The sequence below is a fragment of the Carcharodon carcharias genome, chromosome 9, assembly GCF_017639515.1.
Source record: "Carcharodon carcharias isolate sCarCar2 chromosome 9, sCarCar2.pri, whole genome shotgun sequence".
Lineage (NCBI taxonomy): Eukaryota > Metazoa > Chordata > Chondrichthyes > Lamniformes > Lamnidae > Carcharodon > Carcharodon carcharias.
The window spans coordinates 19,057,171-19,074,347 of NC_054475.1; the positions used below are offsets into that span (position 1 = coordinate 19,057,171).

The 17,177-nt window shown below is 43.4% G+C and overlaps 1 protein-coding gene across 1 annotated transcript in view; it reads left to right on the forward strand.

Moving 5' to 3' along the window:
- Positions 1–830: 830 nt before the first annotated feature.
- The window catches only part of slc16a4 (solute carrier family 16 member 4), a 129,526-nt gene continuing 113,179 nt past the window's right edge, over positions 831–17,177 (forward strand). The window contains exons 1-2 of the mRNA XM_041196100.1: positions 831–893; positions 8,239–8,423. Coding sequence (XP_041052034.1) covers positions 8,319–8,423 — 105 coding nt within the window. The 5' untranslated portion in view covers positions 831–893; positions 8,239–8,318. The remainder of the gene's footprint in view (positions 894–8,238; positions 8,424–17,177) is intronic.

A 17,177-nucleotide genomic window follows, 5' to 3' on the forward strand; every position in this document is an offset into this window, starting at 1 on the left:
TCTATTAAGAATAAGCACATGAGAACAGATATACCTGGCTATAAAGCTTGAAAACATCAGAGCTGGCTGTGTGCACTCAGTTTAAAAGCACAAGTGGAACTAAAACTGGACCACATGACACACTTCCTTTCTAATGATGTCATGCTGCCATCCCTTAAAGGCATATTACAATACTGGACAGAGAATTGAGTTCAACAATTTCAGATCATTACCTTTGCTGCTTTGTTTTCCCCCAGAGGGCAGCTGATAGTGATGTTTCTGTTATTCCTATTTACACCTTCTCTTGAACTAACTTCTGTTTCTTTACCATCTTCTTTGACTTTGCACCATCATCCTTGTCATTTAATCTCTCCTGTCTTCCACCCTTCAGAGACCTTTCCTTTAGTTCTTTCCTCCCCGTCCCTGCTTTCCCTGATTTTGTAATTGTTTAAAATCTGCTATATTACTAACTTTTCCCAGTTCCAAATAAAGGTCTTTGACCTGAAACATTAAGTCTGTTCTTTTCTCCACAGATGCTGCTGGGACTGCTGAGTATTTACAACATGTTGTTTTTCCAGCATCTGCAGTAGTTCACTCTTGTATTAGCTCATGCAAAAGTTTTCCAATCCACTCCCCAAACTCCCAATTCCACGGGGCGGTTAAAATAGTACCTAATTGTGTGAGGTCACAACAAATAATCTGCACCCAGGCCACCCTTTCATTTACAAAGTATTAAAGTGCTTTATATTCCCTCTGCTGCAGGTGCAAGGGGCCTGGGAATGCGACATACGCTATCTCGAAGGTTGACACAGTTTGTCTCATCTGGACAATGAAAAATAATGAGTAGCAGAGCAAGCTATCGAGCAATTTTGATTGAAATCGAAAAATATCAAGTCTTGACAGGACTGCAGCAGGTGAGTTGGTTGCAGTGAACACTTAAAAGAACTAAAGGAAATCTCAATGCACAGAGATTAGATGCTTAATCTCAGTAAATCACAAGACTTCAGGCAAGGGTTTGACAGGACATCCTGATGAAGAGATACTTCTTTTTAGTCAGATGAATTCTGACGTTGAATTAAACACACAAGGGCTGGAAATGACTGAAAGAGAAGCAGAAAAGTTACAGACCGTGATCCTCCCAAAACACTAATTGGATTCTCTCGCCCAGGCACTGACACACTTGCTATGTTTTTTCCAGCAGTTTCTGTTCTCATTTCAGCTTCACAAAGTTTTGCTGTCGCTGAGGTTTCTCCCTTCATTGACCTGTGTTTAAATAAAAGTAACACAGGCTGTGCTGCTTTCTAGCAATATTTAAAACACTGCCTTGGTGAACTGATCCCAGTAAAGGGAACACCATTTAACAGACAGCAAATCGATGATTGGGCTCCACGATGGTGCAAAAATTTATTATTTAAAATGTTGGATTTTGAAGAATGTAAATCTTCAGTCATATTACTGTACCTGCTACATTGTAGCCCAAGCCCTTCTTTCAAAACCTCTTCAAAACCCTCTTCTTTTTAAGTCTCACAATTCACCTATGAACATAAGAACATATCAATTAGGAGCAGGAGTAGGCCAATTGGCCCCTCCAGCCTGCTCCGCCATTCAAAAATATCATGACTGATCTGATTGTAACCTCAACTCTGCGTTCCTGTACACTCCCGATAATCTTTCATCCCCCTTGCTTATCAAGAATCTGTCTACCTCTGACTTAAAAATATTCAAAATTCTATTTCCACCACCTTTTGAAGAAGAGAGTCCCAAAGACTCACGACCCTCTGAGTGAAAAATATTCTCCTCATCTGTGTCTTAAAAGGGTGACCCCTTATTTTTAAACAGTGATCCCTCGTTCTAGATTCTCCCACAAGAGGAAACATCCTTTCCACCTCCATCCTATTAAGACCTCTCAAGTCACCTCTTTCCCTTCTAAGCGTAACCTGTCCAACCTTTCCTCTTAAAGCAACCCACCCATTCCAGGCATAAGTTTAGTAAACCTTCTCTGACCTGCTTCCAATGCATTAATATCTTCCTTAAATAAGATGACCTACACTGTTTACAGTACTCCAAATGTGGTCTCACCAATGCCCTGTATAACTGGAACATAACCTTCCTACTTTTGCATTCAGTTCCCCTTGTAATAAATAATAGCATTCTATTAGCTTTCCTAATTAGTTGCTGCAATTGCATACTAATCTTTTGCGATTCATGCATGAGGACAGCCAGATCCTTCTGCATCTGAGAGCTCTGCAATCTCTCAGCATTTAGATAATATGCATCTTTTTTTATTCTTCCTGTCAAAATGGACAATGTCACATTTTCCCACATTATACCCCATTTGCCAGATCTTTGCCTTCTCACCTAACCTATCTATATCCATTTGTAGCTTCCATATGTCCTATTCACATCGTACTATCCTATCCATCTTTGTGTCATTGGAAAATTTAGCAACCATACCTTTGGTCCCTTCATCCAAGTATTTTAAGTAAATTTTTAAAAGTTGAGGCCCCAGCACTGATCCCTGTGGCACACCATGCATTACATCTTGCCAGCTAGAAATAGACCCATTTATGCCCACTCTCTGGGCTGCACCTTCCGGGTGGGGGCAGAGCCTGCTCGCCGACACAAAAAAGATGCGGGGTGACATCGGCCGGGCATCCCGAAGTCACCCCGCGTCATTTAGATTATCAGTTTGGCGGGCACGCAGCCAAATTGGCTGCACACCTGCTGAACTGTCAAAGGCCTATTAAGGCCATTAAAAAATAATTAAACTGGTTAATGGACCTGCCCATCAGGCAAAGAGCCCAGGTGGCTTTCTGAAAAAACATGAAACCTCATCCACAGGTGGGATGAGGTTTCATGAGGGTTATAAAATTTGTATGAAATGTCTAAATAAAGGAAATTGACATGTCCCAGCCCATGTGACAGTGTCACATGAGGGGACATGTCAGGAATTTTTTTTCTGCCTTTGATGAAATTTTGAACCTTGAGCTGATCTCTCTGAGGCAGCACTTTGCCTCAGGGAGACCTGTGTGCTCTTTTGCGCACATGTGTGAAAGAGTGCACTCCTAGCTCAGGGAATCCTCCCCCTCGCCCACACAGGGAGCGCACAGCACTTCTGAGCGGACATCATGCTGGGTGGGCCTTAACTGGCCCACCCACGTAAAATGGCGGCGCACCCCCGACTGGGGGTGCCGATCGGGGACCCGCCTGCTCCCGCACAACATCCCCGATGGGAGGAAAATGCTGCCCTTTGTTTCTGTTAGCAAGCCAATCTTCAACCCTTGACGATGTTATCCCCTACACCATGAGCTTTTAACTTTTGCAGTAACCTTTGATGTGACACTTTATCAAATGCCTTCTGGAAATCTAAGTATAGTATATCCACTGGTTCCCCTTTATCCACAGCACGTTACTTTTTCAAAGAATTCCAATAAATTGGTTAAACATGACCTCCCTCTCACAAATCCATGTTGACTCTGCCTGATTGCCTTCAATTTAAGCTCCCTGCTATAACATCTTTAATAATAGCTTCTTACATTTTCCCTATGGCAAATGCTAAGCTAACTGGCCTGCAGTTTCCTGCTTTCTGTCTCCCTTTTGGAATAAAGGCATTACATTCATTGTTTTCCAATCTAATGGAACCTTCCCCGAACCTAGGGAATTTTGAAAAATTAAAACAAATACATCAACTATCACGCGAGCCACTTCTTTTAAGATCCTAGGATGAAGCCCATCAGGACCAGGGGATTTGTCAGCTCGCAGCTCCAACAATTTGCTAAGTACCACTTCCCTGGTAATACTAATTTTCTTGAGTTCCTCCCTCCCTCTCTTCCATTTTCTGGGATGTTACTTGTGTCCAATACTGATGCAAAATACTTGCTCAATTCATCTGCCATCTCCTTATTTTCCATTATTAACTCCCTAGATTTAATTTCTATAGGACCAATGCTCACATTGTTAACTCTCTTCTTTTTAAAATATCTTTAGAAACTGTTACTATCTGTCTTTATATTTGTCCTGCCACTCATTCCAGCAAAGCCCACATCCTGTGAATGAATAGCAAAAAAATTATATGCATTTTCTTGAAGTTTGATACTACCTTTAACTTTTTTTAGTTAACCACAGATATTGGGTCCTGCCCTTGAGATTTTTCTTTCTTGTTGGGATGTATCTAATCTGTGTATTCTGAAATATTCCCTTGAATGTCTGCCACCACATCTCTGTTGACCTCTCCCCTAACCTAATTTGCCAGTTCACTTTAGCTGGCTCTGCTTTCATGCCATCATAATTGTCCTTATTTAAGTTTAAAATACTAGTCTTAGACCCACTCTTCTCTCCCTCAAACTGAATGTAAAATTCAATCATATTATAATCGCTGCTACCTAGGGGCACCTACACTATGAAGTCATTAATTAATCCTATCTCATTGCACAATACCAGAATCTAGTATAGCCTGCTCTCTGGTTGGTGCCAGAATGTGCTGTTCTAAGAAACTATCCTGAAAACATTCTATCAAAGCTACCTTTGCCCATCTGATTTTTCCAGTCTATATGGAGATTAAAATCCCCCATGATTATCTCCGTACCTTTCTGACAAGCTCCCATTATTTCTTCCTTTGTACCCTATCCTATCATGTGGCTGCTGTTAGGGGGCCTGTACACCACTCCCACAAGTGACTTCTTGCCTTTATCATTTCTCATGTCTACCAAAACCACTTTTACATCCTGGTTTCCTGAACTTGGGTTATCCCTCTCTATAGCACTAATGCCATCATTAATTAACAGAGTCACCCCTGCACCTTTTCCTAGCTTCCTGTCCTTCCTAAATGTCATTTACCATTCAATATTCAGGTCCCAATTTATGTCCTCCTGCAGCCATGTCTCTGTAATGGCTAGCAGATCATACTTATTTATTTCTATTTGCGCTATCAGTTAATGTCTTTTGTTTAGAATGCTACATGCTTTCAGATACACAGCCTTAAGTTTTGCCCTCTTTTTATTTTTGTACCTCTAGCCTTATCAGCTGATTTACTCTGAGTTGTACTCCCTGTTCCTTCCTGTCATGGTCTGTTTATTTCCCTTATTAATACCTATCTCTTTTGCATAGTATCTAATCTTTGATTTACTACATATTCCCATATTTGACCCCTCGCCCCCACTATTTAGTTTTAAATCATCTCTAGTTCCCTCGTTACATGGCTCGCTAAAACACTGGTCCCAGCATAATTTAGTGTAGACTGACCCATTGGTACAGATCCCACCTTCTCCAGTACTGGTGCCAGTGCCTCACAAACTGGAACCTATTTATCCTACACCAGTCCTTGAACCACGCATTCATCTCTCCCAATTTTATTTACCATATGCTGAGTTGCATGTGGCTCAGGTAATAATCCACAGACAATTTCATTTGACGTTCTGCTTTTTAATTTAGTACCTAGCTCCTCATACTCTCTCTATGCAGAACCTCTTTCCTAGTTCTACCTGTGCCCTTGGTACCTACATGGACTACGATAACTGGATCCTCCCCCTCCCACTGCAACTTCCTTTCCAATCCTGAGCAGATGTCCCGAACCTTGACACCAGGCAGCCAACATGGCCTTCTGGACTCTCACCCTTTGCTGCAGAGAACAGTGTCAATCCCCCTCACCATGCGGCCCCCTACCACTACATTATTTTTTGCTTCCCCTGCTTGAATGGTTTCCTGTAGCATGGTACCATGGCCAAACTGCTCATCCACCTTGTTGACCTCACTTTCTTCCACACAGGATGAAAGCACCTCGAACTTGTTTGACAATTGCAAAGTCTGACATTCCTCCACTATTGTCTGCTTGATCCGTTTACCTGCCTCACTCATGTCACACCCTCCTGTCCCTCACTGCTAACCAAAACAGATGACCATATTCTAAGAGGTGTGACTGTCTTCTGGTACAAAGTGTCCAAGTATTTCTCTCCCTCTCTGATGTTGCACAGTGGCTTCCAGAGCAATAATCCTGATTTGGAATTCCTCGAGCTGCTTACATTTTCTGCAGACGCATTTGTCCTGGATCGAGTTGGCATCCAGGAACACCACATTCCACAGCTGCAACACAATACCTGCCCTGCCATTGTTACTTATGTTATTTAATTACTTTATTAATTAAGCTAGAATAATTCCTATGTATATTATAATTTACTGTACTTTTTCTATTCATTTACGGGCATTGCTGTCTAGGCCAGCATTTATTGTTCATCCCTGGTTGCCCTTGAGAAGGTGGTGGTGAGCTAAAGTATTGAACAGCACAGTCCCTATGACATAGGTACACCCACAGTGCTGTTAGGGAGGGAGTTCCAGGATTTGGACCCGGCGACAGTGAAGGAACAGCAATATATTTCCAAGTCAGGATGGGGAGTGGCTTGGAGGGGAACTTTCAGGTGGTGGTGTTCCCATGTGTATGCTGCCCTTGCCCTTCTAGATGGTAGCAGGCATGGGTTTTGAAGGTGCTGTCTAAGGAACCTTGGTGAGTTTTTCCAGTGCACCTTGTAGGTGGCATACACTGGTGATGGAGGGAGTGAATGTTTGGGGAAGGGGTGCCAATTAACGCTGGCTGCTTTGTCCTGGATGGTGTCAAGTTTCTTGAATGTTGTTGGAGCTGCACTCATCCAGGCAAGCGGGGAGTATTCCATCACGCTCCTGACTTGTGCCTTGTAGATGATGGACAGGTTTTGAGGAATCAGGAGGTGAGTTATTCACTCCAGGATTCCTAGCCTCTGACCTGCTCTTGTAGCCACAGTATTTATATGACTAGTCCAGTTCAATTTCTGGTCAATGGTAACCTCCAGGATGTTGATAGTGGGGGATTCAGGGATCGTAATGCCATTGAATGTCAAGGGGTCATGGTTAGATTCTCTCTTATTGGAAATGGTCATTACCTGGCACTTGTGTGGTGCGAATGTTACTTGCCACTTGTCAGCCCAAGCCTGGATATTGTCCAGGTCTTGTTGCACTTAGACATGGACTGTTTCAGTATCTGAGGAGTCGTGAATGGTGCTGAACATTGTGCAAACATCAGCGAACATCCCCACTTCTGACCTTATGATGGAAGAAAGGTCATTGATGAAGCAGCTGAAGATGGTTGGGCTGAGGACACTACCCTGAGGAACTCCTGCAGTGATGTCCTGGAGCTGAGATGACTGACCTCCAACAACCACAACCATCTTCCTTTGTGCTAGGTATGACTCCAACCAATGGAGAGTTTTCCCCCGATTCCCATTGACTCCAGTTTTGCTAGGGCTCCTTGCTGCCACACTCAGTCAAATACTGCCTTGATGTTAACGGCAGTCACTTTCATCATCAACTGAGAGTTGTGTTTCTTAATTCCTAATTGGCCTACCAGTTACTCACCAATCAGCTCCTACCGTTGCACTGAAGTAAGAAAAAAGCAGCATAAAAGAGCAACTCCTCCCCCCTTACCAAATTCCCCATTCACCAAACTCATTTCTGCTCACTCTGCTTGCAATCTGCACTCCATGTGCAAAGCTCCACCCAGACCTCTATATTTTTGGTCTTTGGAGCTGAGACTACAACAACTAGATTGGACTAGTTAGCCAGTTAATGAATCAGCTGGTCTCCTGTAGAACTTGTTTACCCCTGCTTATGGCTGGAAGAAACTTACTTTAGTTTATTAACTTTATGTAAGTATTAGTTCAATGCTAACTGTAGACCAGATTTTTAGAAAGATATTGATACTTATAACTCCCCATTCACCAAACTCATATCAGCTCACTCTGCTTGCAGTCTGCATTACTACACTCTCTCCTGCTCAATCCCATCCTCTCTACCCTCTCCCCTTTCTCTGAGATATGATGAAAAGGTGGACAGATTAGGGTTAATGCCCAATTCAATTTCCTTCCCTGGTAATGTAGTCCGCAATCTGATTAGCCTTTTGGAGAAAAGGTTCCATTTGACTTCAAATCCATGCCCAGTCATCACACAAATTGGATTTGATTTGGAATTGGCAGAACTGGTGCAGGGTTTCAATGGTGGATCTGAATGTGACACTGGGACTGAAGCTGAAATCAGAATTTCATGCATACTCTGATCCCAATATTCTGATCAACAATGATTTTTAAAACAATCCCCTGCTCAGGGAACAGAACTGATATTAAATTAGTGAATGAAGTGTTTGCTGAACTGAAATTTAGTGTGTCTGAATCGAAGGGAAAATCCCAAATTGAGACTGGCCGTGACTTTATACATGGTGTTTTGTTTTATTTTGTGTAGAAATAGAAGAAAGACCTCTGTGAATATATTACAGGAATACGGAAAAGGTGGAGTTGTTTCTGAGCATCTGCTGAAGGAACATGGAAGAGGTAAAGAAGGTGAAGTGCTGGAGTCAGAAAGTGAAGCGATACGTTGACCCACCCGATGGAGGCTGGGGCTGGATGATAGTTCTCCATTTCTTTCTGGTAAGAAAGCAAATTTCAGCCACTCATCTGTATCCTTGAGTTTTTGTGAGTGTAAAGAGCAGGGGAATGGGACTAATTAGATAGATGTACCAAAGAGCTGAATGGCCTCATTTTGGGTTGTATGATTCTATAATTCTGTTTCTGAACCGGACTGTTTACAACCTTGGTGACCTTGAGATGAGTTTAAAACTACATATCCTCTCCAACCAAGGCTGCTTATTTCCACTCTGTAGCATTGGCCGACTCAGCCCCTGTCTCACCTGCTACTGGAACTCCGTTCATGCCTTTGTTACTGTTAGGCTTGGCTATTCCAATGCCCTTCTGTCCAGCCCCCTTTCTACCATTTAGAGTTGTGAGCATCCAACCCTCTGCTCCTGATCTCCTGACAAATTCCATTCAGCCTTGCGCCTACCGTCACTGACCTACACCGGCTTCCAGTCTAACAACACTTCAATTGAAAAATTCTCATCCTTGTTTTCAAATCCCGTCCCTCATGGTCTTGCCTCCCCATCTATAAAATCTCCTCCAGCCTCACAACCCTCTGAGATGTTTGCACTCCTTTAATTCTGTCACCTCAATGTTAATTGCTCCGTCCTTGGTGGCCTTACCTTGCCTTCAAGTGCTTGCAAGGGGGCCTGGAATCCCCCCCCCCCCTAAACCCCTCTACTGTTTTCTTCCTTTAAAATGCTCCTTAAAACACCTGATCAAACTTTTGGACATCTGCCCTAATATCGTCTTATATGGCTCAGTGTCAAGTTTTGTTTGATAACTGCTCCTGTGAAATGCTTGGGACATTTTACTACATTGTAGGTGCTATATAAATGCAAGTTGTTGACTCTAAGAAAAAGCTGCAAATGCTGGAAATAGCAGGTCAGGCAGTTCCTGGAATGGACATGTCACATCATATTGGGGATACAAAGGAATAAAATTTAAGTGTTTTAGTGAAAGAGCCATCATTTCCCATTTTCACAACAAAGCAAATGCAGATTCTGCAGACTGGCCTAATTCTACATTCTCGTTTTCTATTTTCCTCTTGTTTTTATGAATTGAAAGGTCCGGGTTATTAAAGTTCAAGTTTTTGATTAATTTTCATTAGCAGCAGAACAAAGGTAAGAGCTCAGCCTTTAAACCCAGCTTCAATTCTGCCACTGCGTGTTTACCCATTTAACAGAAGAAGAAGCTATCACAAGTGTCAAATTTTAAGATCAACATCTGAAGATACTGTGGACTTAATTCTTTAATGTATCATTGCTCCTCAGTTGATAGTGTACACACCTCTCTGAGTGCTTAAGTTTTGGTTGCTGGATGGAGACTGAAATTGACAGATTAACATTCCACTGCAATGCTGAGGGTTTGCCATGGATGTTAAAGATTCCTTTGGCAAGATTTGAGGAAGATCTAGACATATTCCGGGAGGCCTGGACAATAAACCTCCTTCATCCAACAACACGAAGAACAGACTGGCTGCTGATTTATCTACTTGCTCTTTACAGAACACCAATACTGCCTAAACTGTCACTGCATTCCAAATCTAATTCATGCTGCAAACTACTTTGTGATGTGCCAACTACATAACTAATTCCGCTTTTTAAGAAACCCTTTAAATACAATAAATATCCTAAAAAGATTCACAGAGGCAAAAATAATTGGACACCAAGCAATGGTTAGAAGAATGTTTCAGAATGTAGAGTCAAGATAGCAGGCCGGATTGGTTGGGGGGGTGGGGGGGTGGGGAGGAGAGGGAGGAGGAGGCTTGTGGGTTGTGGTGGGGGGTGGGATTGGAGTGTTGGAGGGGGTAGTGTTGGGTTGGGCAGAATGTGGGTGTACGTCAGATGTTCAAAAGACATAGGCAAACTCCAGGGCAAAAGGGAGTTGTGGCAGTGAAGTTGGGGGAGGTGGGTGAGTGAATTATAGGGAGGATGGTAGTTTTAGATGATTACAGAGACTTTGGAAGTGAGAGAGTGAGCACTGTGTAACTGCATGAATTGTATGACACACGGCTTTCATGCTGAGAGTTTTGTGTATCTTTTAATAAGTGAGTTGGTAACACTGGTAGTTATTTTATTCTTTCATGGGATGTGGTCATCGCTTGCTAGGCCAGCATTTATTGTCCATGCCTAATTGCACTTGGCACCACTACCTGCTTGAACCACTGCAGTCCATGTAGGTACACCCACAGTGCTGTTAGGGAGGGAGTTCCAGGAATTTGACCCAGCCACATTGAAGGAACAGCGATGTATTTCCAAGTCAGGATGGTGTGTGGATTGGTGTGTAACTTCCAGGTGGTGATGTTCCCATCTATCTGCTGCCCTTGTCCTTCTAGGTTGGGCTAGGACACTACCCTGAAAAACTCCTGCAGTGATGTTCTGCAACTAATATGATTGAACTCCCAACAACCACAACCATCTTCCTTTATGCTAGGTATGACTCAAACCAGTGGGGAGTTTTCCACTGATTCCCATTGACTCCAGTTTTATTGGGGCTCCTTAATGGGTCAAAGGCTGCCTTGATGTCAAGGGCTATTACTCTCAACTCACCTCTGGAGTTCAGTTCTTTTTCCATATTTGGACCAAGGCTGTGATGTGGTCGAGAGCTGAGTGGCCCTGGTGGAACCCAAACTGCACAGCAGTGAGCAGGCTGATAGCACTGTCAACGACCCCTTCCATCACTTTGCCAACGACCGAAGATGTTGCAAATGCCTTGTCTTTTGCATGGACACAATGATGGGGATATTTGTGGATCCTCCTCCTGCAGTTTATTTTTTACTTGTCCACCACTATTCACGACTGGATGTGGTAGAGCTTTGATCTAATCCACTGATGGTGGGATTGCTTAGCTCTGTCTGTAGCATGCTACTTCCACTGTTTAGAATGCACACAGATCTCTGTTGTAGTTTCACCAGATTGGCACCTCATTCTTAAGCATGCCTGGTGCTGCTCCTGGCATGTTCTCTTACACTCCTTATTGCATCAGGGTTGGCTTGATGGTAATTGCAGAGTGAGGGATATGACAGGTCATAACATTACAGATTGTGGTTGAATACAATTCTCCCACTGCTAATGGTCCACAGCACCTCATGGTTTCCCAGTTTTAAGCTGCTAGGTCTGTTCTGAATCTCTCCCATTTAGCATGGTGACAGTAGCAGGGTCATTGAAGATTTTTAAGGCAGAGGTAGATAGATTGGTGAGGACGAGATCAAGAAGGTTTTTCTCACTTGTTGATTCCCTCACCACCTGCAATTGATGTAGCTTATATGGATTTCAGTAAAGCCTTTGACAAGGTTCCACATGGGAGACTTATAAAGAAGGCAAATGCGCATGGGATACAGGGTAATTTGATAAAGTGGATTCAAAATTGGCTTAGTTGTAGGAGACAGAGGGTGATGACAGAAGGATGCTTTAGGAACTGGAAACCAGTGTCCAGTAGCGTACCACAGGGATCTGTGCTGGGTCCCCTATTATTTGTCATTTATATAAACGACATAGATGACTATGTGGAGGATAGGATTAGTAAATTTGCGGATGACACAAAGATTGGCCAGGTGGTTAACAGTGAGGTTGAGTGCCTTGGGCAACAGGAAGGTATAGATGGGATGACCAAATGGGCAGATATGTGGCAGATGGAATTTAACCCTGAAAAGTGTGAGGTGATACACTTTGAAAGGAGTGCTTTAACAAGGAAGTATTCAATGAACAGCATGACACTAGGAAGTTCTGAGGAACAAAGGGACCTTGGCGTGTGCTTCCATAGATCTTTGAAGGCGGAGGTGCGTGTTAGTGAGGTGGTGAAAAAGGCATATGGGTCACTTGCCTTTATCATCGACGCATAGATTACAAAGTAGGGAGGTCATGTTGGAGTTGTATAGAACCTTGGTGAGGCCACAGCTGGAGTATTGTGTGCAGTTCTGGTTGCCATCTTATCTTTGGGAACCCGGACTGCCATTCTTAAGATGACTGGTCTCCGAGAATACGATCACTGTTCGACATTATAGGAAGGTTGTGATTGCACTGGAAGGAGTGCAGAGGAGATTCACTAGGATGTTGCCTGGGATGAAACATTTAAGTTATGAAGAGAGGTTGGATAGACTTGGATTGTTTTTGTTGGAGCAGAGAAGACTGAGGGGCGACCTGATCGAGGTGTACAAGATTATGAGGGGCATGGACAGGGTGGATAGGGAGCAGCTGTTCCCCTTAGTTGAAGGGTCAGTCACGAGGGGACATAAGTTCAAGGTGAGGGGCAGGAGGTTTAGGGGGGATGTGAGGAAAAACTTTTTTACCCAGAGGGTGGTGACCATCTGGAATGCACTGCCTGGGAGGGTGGTGGAGGCGGGTAGGCTCATATCCTTTAAGAAGTACTTGGATGAGCACTTGGCACGTCATAACATCCAAGGCTATGGGCCAAGTGCTGGTAAGTGGGATTAGGTCGGTAGGTCAGGTGTTTCTCATCTGTCGGTGCAGATTCGATGGGCCAAAGGGCCTGTTCTGCACTGTGTGATTCTGTGATTCTGATGCAGGACCAGTCTGGCATGTATGGTCTTCAGTACTCGGCCAACTAGGTCAGCGCTGGTGCTATTGAGCCATTCTTGGTGATGCAAATTGAAGTCTCCCACTCAGAATACATTCTGAGCCCTTGTTACATGCATTGCTTCTGTCAAGTGGTGTTCGACATGGAGTACTGATTCATTAAATGAAATAATTGGTAGGTGTTAACTAGCAGGAGGTTTCCTTGCCCGTGTGTTACAGCCACAGTTGATGTTATTCGCTGAGCAAGCCGGATCCCAGAGGGAAACTTGCCTTACTTTTCATAACCTTTCTTTTGTATTTTGAAGACGAGGGTAAAACCACATTTCCTATTGGTCACCTTATTTAAGAAAGGATGTAAATGCGTTGGAAGCAGTTCAGAGAAGGTTTACCAGACTAATACCTGGAATGGGTGGGCTGTCTTATGAGGCAAGGTTGGATAGAATAGGCTTGTATCCGCTGGAGTTTAGAAGAGTAAGAGGTAACTTGATTGAAGCATATAAGATCTTGAGGGGTCTTGACAGAGTGGATGTGGAGAGGTTGTTTCCTCTTGTGGGAGAATCTAGAACCAGGGGTCACTGTTTAAAAATGAGGGGTCGCGCATTTAAAATAGAGGTGAGGTGAAATTTTTTCTCTGAGGGTGGTGAGTCTTTGGAACTCTCTTCCTGAATAGGTGGTGGAAGCAGAGTCTTTGAATATTTTTAAGGCAGAGGTGGATAGGTTCTTGGTAAGCAAGGGGGTGATAGGTTATCAGGGGGTAGGTGGGATGCAGATTTGAGGTTACTATCAGATCAGCCATGATCTTATTAAATGGCGGAGCAGGCTCGAGGGACTGAATGGCCTACTCCTGCTCCTTGTTCGTATGTTCGTACTGATCCCAGAATCCCAGGAACACAACAAGAAGAAAACAAAAACCTAAGCACATAAGATTAAAATTACAGTTAAAACAGTCTTACAAAACATTCCACCAAAGGAACTCACTTGGTCCGAACACACAAGTTGGCAACAGCTCCCTTACAGATTTTTAACCATAAAAATCCGGTAATATTACCCAAGCCAAAAATTGCTGTCACTTTAGTAAAAGTATACCACACGGCTTCTCACTCTCTTCCACTCTGCTGTGGAAATCTAAAAAAAAAAGGTTCAGAAATAGACTGTTTCCCAAAGCATAGACTTTTCTGGCTTGAAACTGGGTGGCAGCTTCAAATTCACAACATTTCTCAGCACAGAGCTGGTCTCAGAACATCTCCCCCACACAGCCGACACAACTCAGCTAAACATCTTTCCTTAATTACCCTTTTCTCCTTTCATCTTAAAGTCCATTGTTCTAAGCACGTCTTTGAACTCAGCTTTTCTAAAATATAAAAATCTTTTGTGTTTTCCTGTTGCCTCCATTTTTGGGTCAAATAAAATTTAATAACCTTCCATTGTTTACTTATGAAACCTTTGTATTGTAAATGTCCCTTGTCACTTCTGAAATCCCCTTTGAAATTTAACAGCTGAAAAGTCAAGTCACTACCTACACCAAATGTAAATTTTGAAACTGAACGCATTTATTCGTGTGTTCAACTTCACCATAGCCTCTCATTACAAATGCATGCATCTAGAATTTTTACCTTTCATCTCTCAGTTCCCACAGACACAATGTTTTACTAATCTCTCCCCACCCCCCAGCGCCGTTTAATTAATCATGGACACACGCACATGCTCATGCACACACACACACACCTTTACAGAATACCGCTATATTCCCAAAAATATGAAAAAAAAAACATCAATCTTCACACATGTTTGACCTGACACTATGAAACTTCTTGGAGCTCAGAATCAATGTTGAGGAGTCCCAAGGATACTCCCTCCCCACTGTATACCAGCTCTGGTGAGTCTGAACTGCCAGTCAGACAGAACATACCCAGGAATGGTGATGATAGTGTCTGTGACATTGTCTGTAAGATATGATTCTGAGAGTATGACTGCCAGGTTGTTGCTTGACTAGTCTGTGAGACAGCTCTCCCCATATTGGCACAAGCCCCCAGCTGTAGGTAAGGAGGACTTTGCAGGGTGGATTGGGCAGGATTTGCCTTTGTTGTTTTGGGTACCTAATGATGCCGGGGAGAGAGGAGGATGAGGGAGTTGGCATTGCTGCTCGAAATGAGCCAGTGCTGAGTGCCTCATTGGGCCTTTCGGAAGATGTCAAGGGAGGCAAAGAGGGAAACTACAGGTTTATTTATGAGGAAGTCAAGCCTGGGATGGTGGTAAAAGTAAGAATGTCAATTATTACTGAAGGATAGGAATTTGGGGGTGCTAGATTCCTGAGAGGGGAGAAATGAAAGGAGGCAGAACAACATGGACTGCAATGGTTCAAGAAAGCAGCTCACCACCACATTAAGGGCAATTAGCAATGGGCAATAACAATGCTGGTCTAGCCAGCAATGCCCACATCCTGTGAAATAAATAAGAGAGAGGGGCCTGGAGGGGTAAAGAGAAAAGAAGTAAAAAAGAGAAATGAATTTAAACAGAAGTGGACTCAGTACTGGTGTCTTGCTTTTCATGGTCTCAGTGATTTAGACTTGAAAGATGGTAGGATACTGAGAAGTGACAGATCCCTTAAGGTCTATGATTTCCAGGATAAGTGATGCCTCAAGTCCACAGCAGCAGCCTAAACACGTGTGAATGAACAAAGGGAAAGTGAAGTTAAGGAGGCCTGTTTATGTAGCAATTATTAGGATCCATATAGGATAGAGAGGAGACAATAGAAGAGACTCCAGAATTAAAGTGAGAGGAAAGGTAGAATTGAACATGGATGAACTGTTTCCAAGTTCGGAGACAGGTGTTCCAGGCAAGTTTAGGTGAGGAGCTACTTGAAGGTTAGAATATTGGAAGACGCATTGATAAAGGTGTATCTGTTGGAATGAAGATCGAGGATGTACGCAGAGCCGAGTGCGGAGGTAGTGATGGTGAAGTTGGAAATCAGCTGCAAGATCCATGAGCAGGAAGAAAAGGTAGTTCGGTGTCAGCGTCCTTCACTGGGTAACATTCTCACCTCTGAGGCAAAAAACTCATGGACCCAGGTGGGGTGAAGCTCCAGCCAGGGACCAGACTTAGCTATTGTAAAAAAGCAGTAGAACCAGTGGCTGGGCACATTCAGCAGGAAACAGCAATGCTGCAGGAAAGGTTATTAACTTGATCAAAGTTACTTAAAAATATACGGCCAAAGGATTGGCAGTGGATGGCTAATGAGAGTGATGACCAGTAAGGAGGTCCCTCGGGAAATGACGGTCTAGGAACAATCTTGAATTCCAAACACCCCCCTTGCTATTGCCAGTATAATATTGGCTGGGTCTTGCTGCTCTAACCTTTCACAGGATCACCATTAGGTCAACTATTTCAGGGCATAGGGTGTAAGAGTGAGGGAGTCTGTAGACAAGTGTGAGCAGGGCGTAGGGAGTGTACAGACAGGTGTGAGCAGGGCATAGGGAGTGTACAGACAGGTGTGAGTAGGGCGTAGGAAGTGAACAGACCGGTGTGAGCGGGGCATAGGGAATGTACAGACAGGTGTGAACGGGGCATAGGGAGTGTACAGACAGGTGTGAGTGGGGTGTAGGGAGTGTACAGAGGTGTGAGGGAGTGTAGAGGCAGTTGAGAGCAGGGTACAGTGTTTTGGTCACTTCTTAACAATTAAGAATATACACACAGCTATCTGCTTCTGAACTTCCTGTATGAAAAACAGAAGGTTCTTTTATTCCTTATTCTCCATCAGAGGGCAATACATCCAAAACTTAGCATACTCTACTGTCAGGTTTCATGTAACGATTTTTTTCAACTAAAATGTCCTTTTTCCAAAAAAAAAGCATTTATATTAAACACAAACATCATCTCTCCTCCCCATTTGGCCAGGAACAAAAAGGTTAGGCAACCTATTAGGGTAGGCGGTTTGCAGAATTGCTTTGGTCTAGAGAGGTCTGGAGTTGGCTTAGGTACCTCAGTTTGTTTGCTTAGAAATGGAAGGTTCTGCTGTTCCACTTGTTTCTGTTCAGGTTCAACAGTTGTAGCTGTAGGTGCTACAGGTTTGTCAGTTGAATCAAGTCAGGTTTCACCAACTGGAGCAGATGTTCCCCAGAAATCTTCCACTGTGACTGGAGATCCTGGAAATTTGGTTCTTTGGATTAGGCTTCTCTAATCTGGTCAGTGTGTCTCTTCCGGATCCCACAGGGAGATTCAACATCATAGGTCA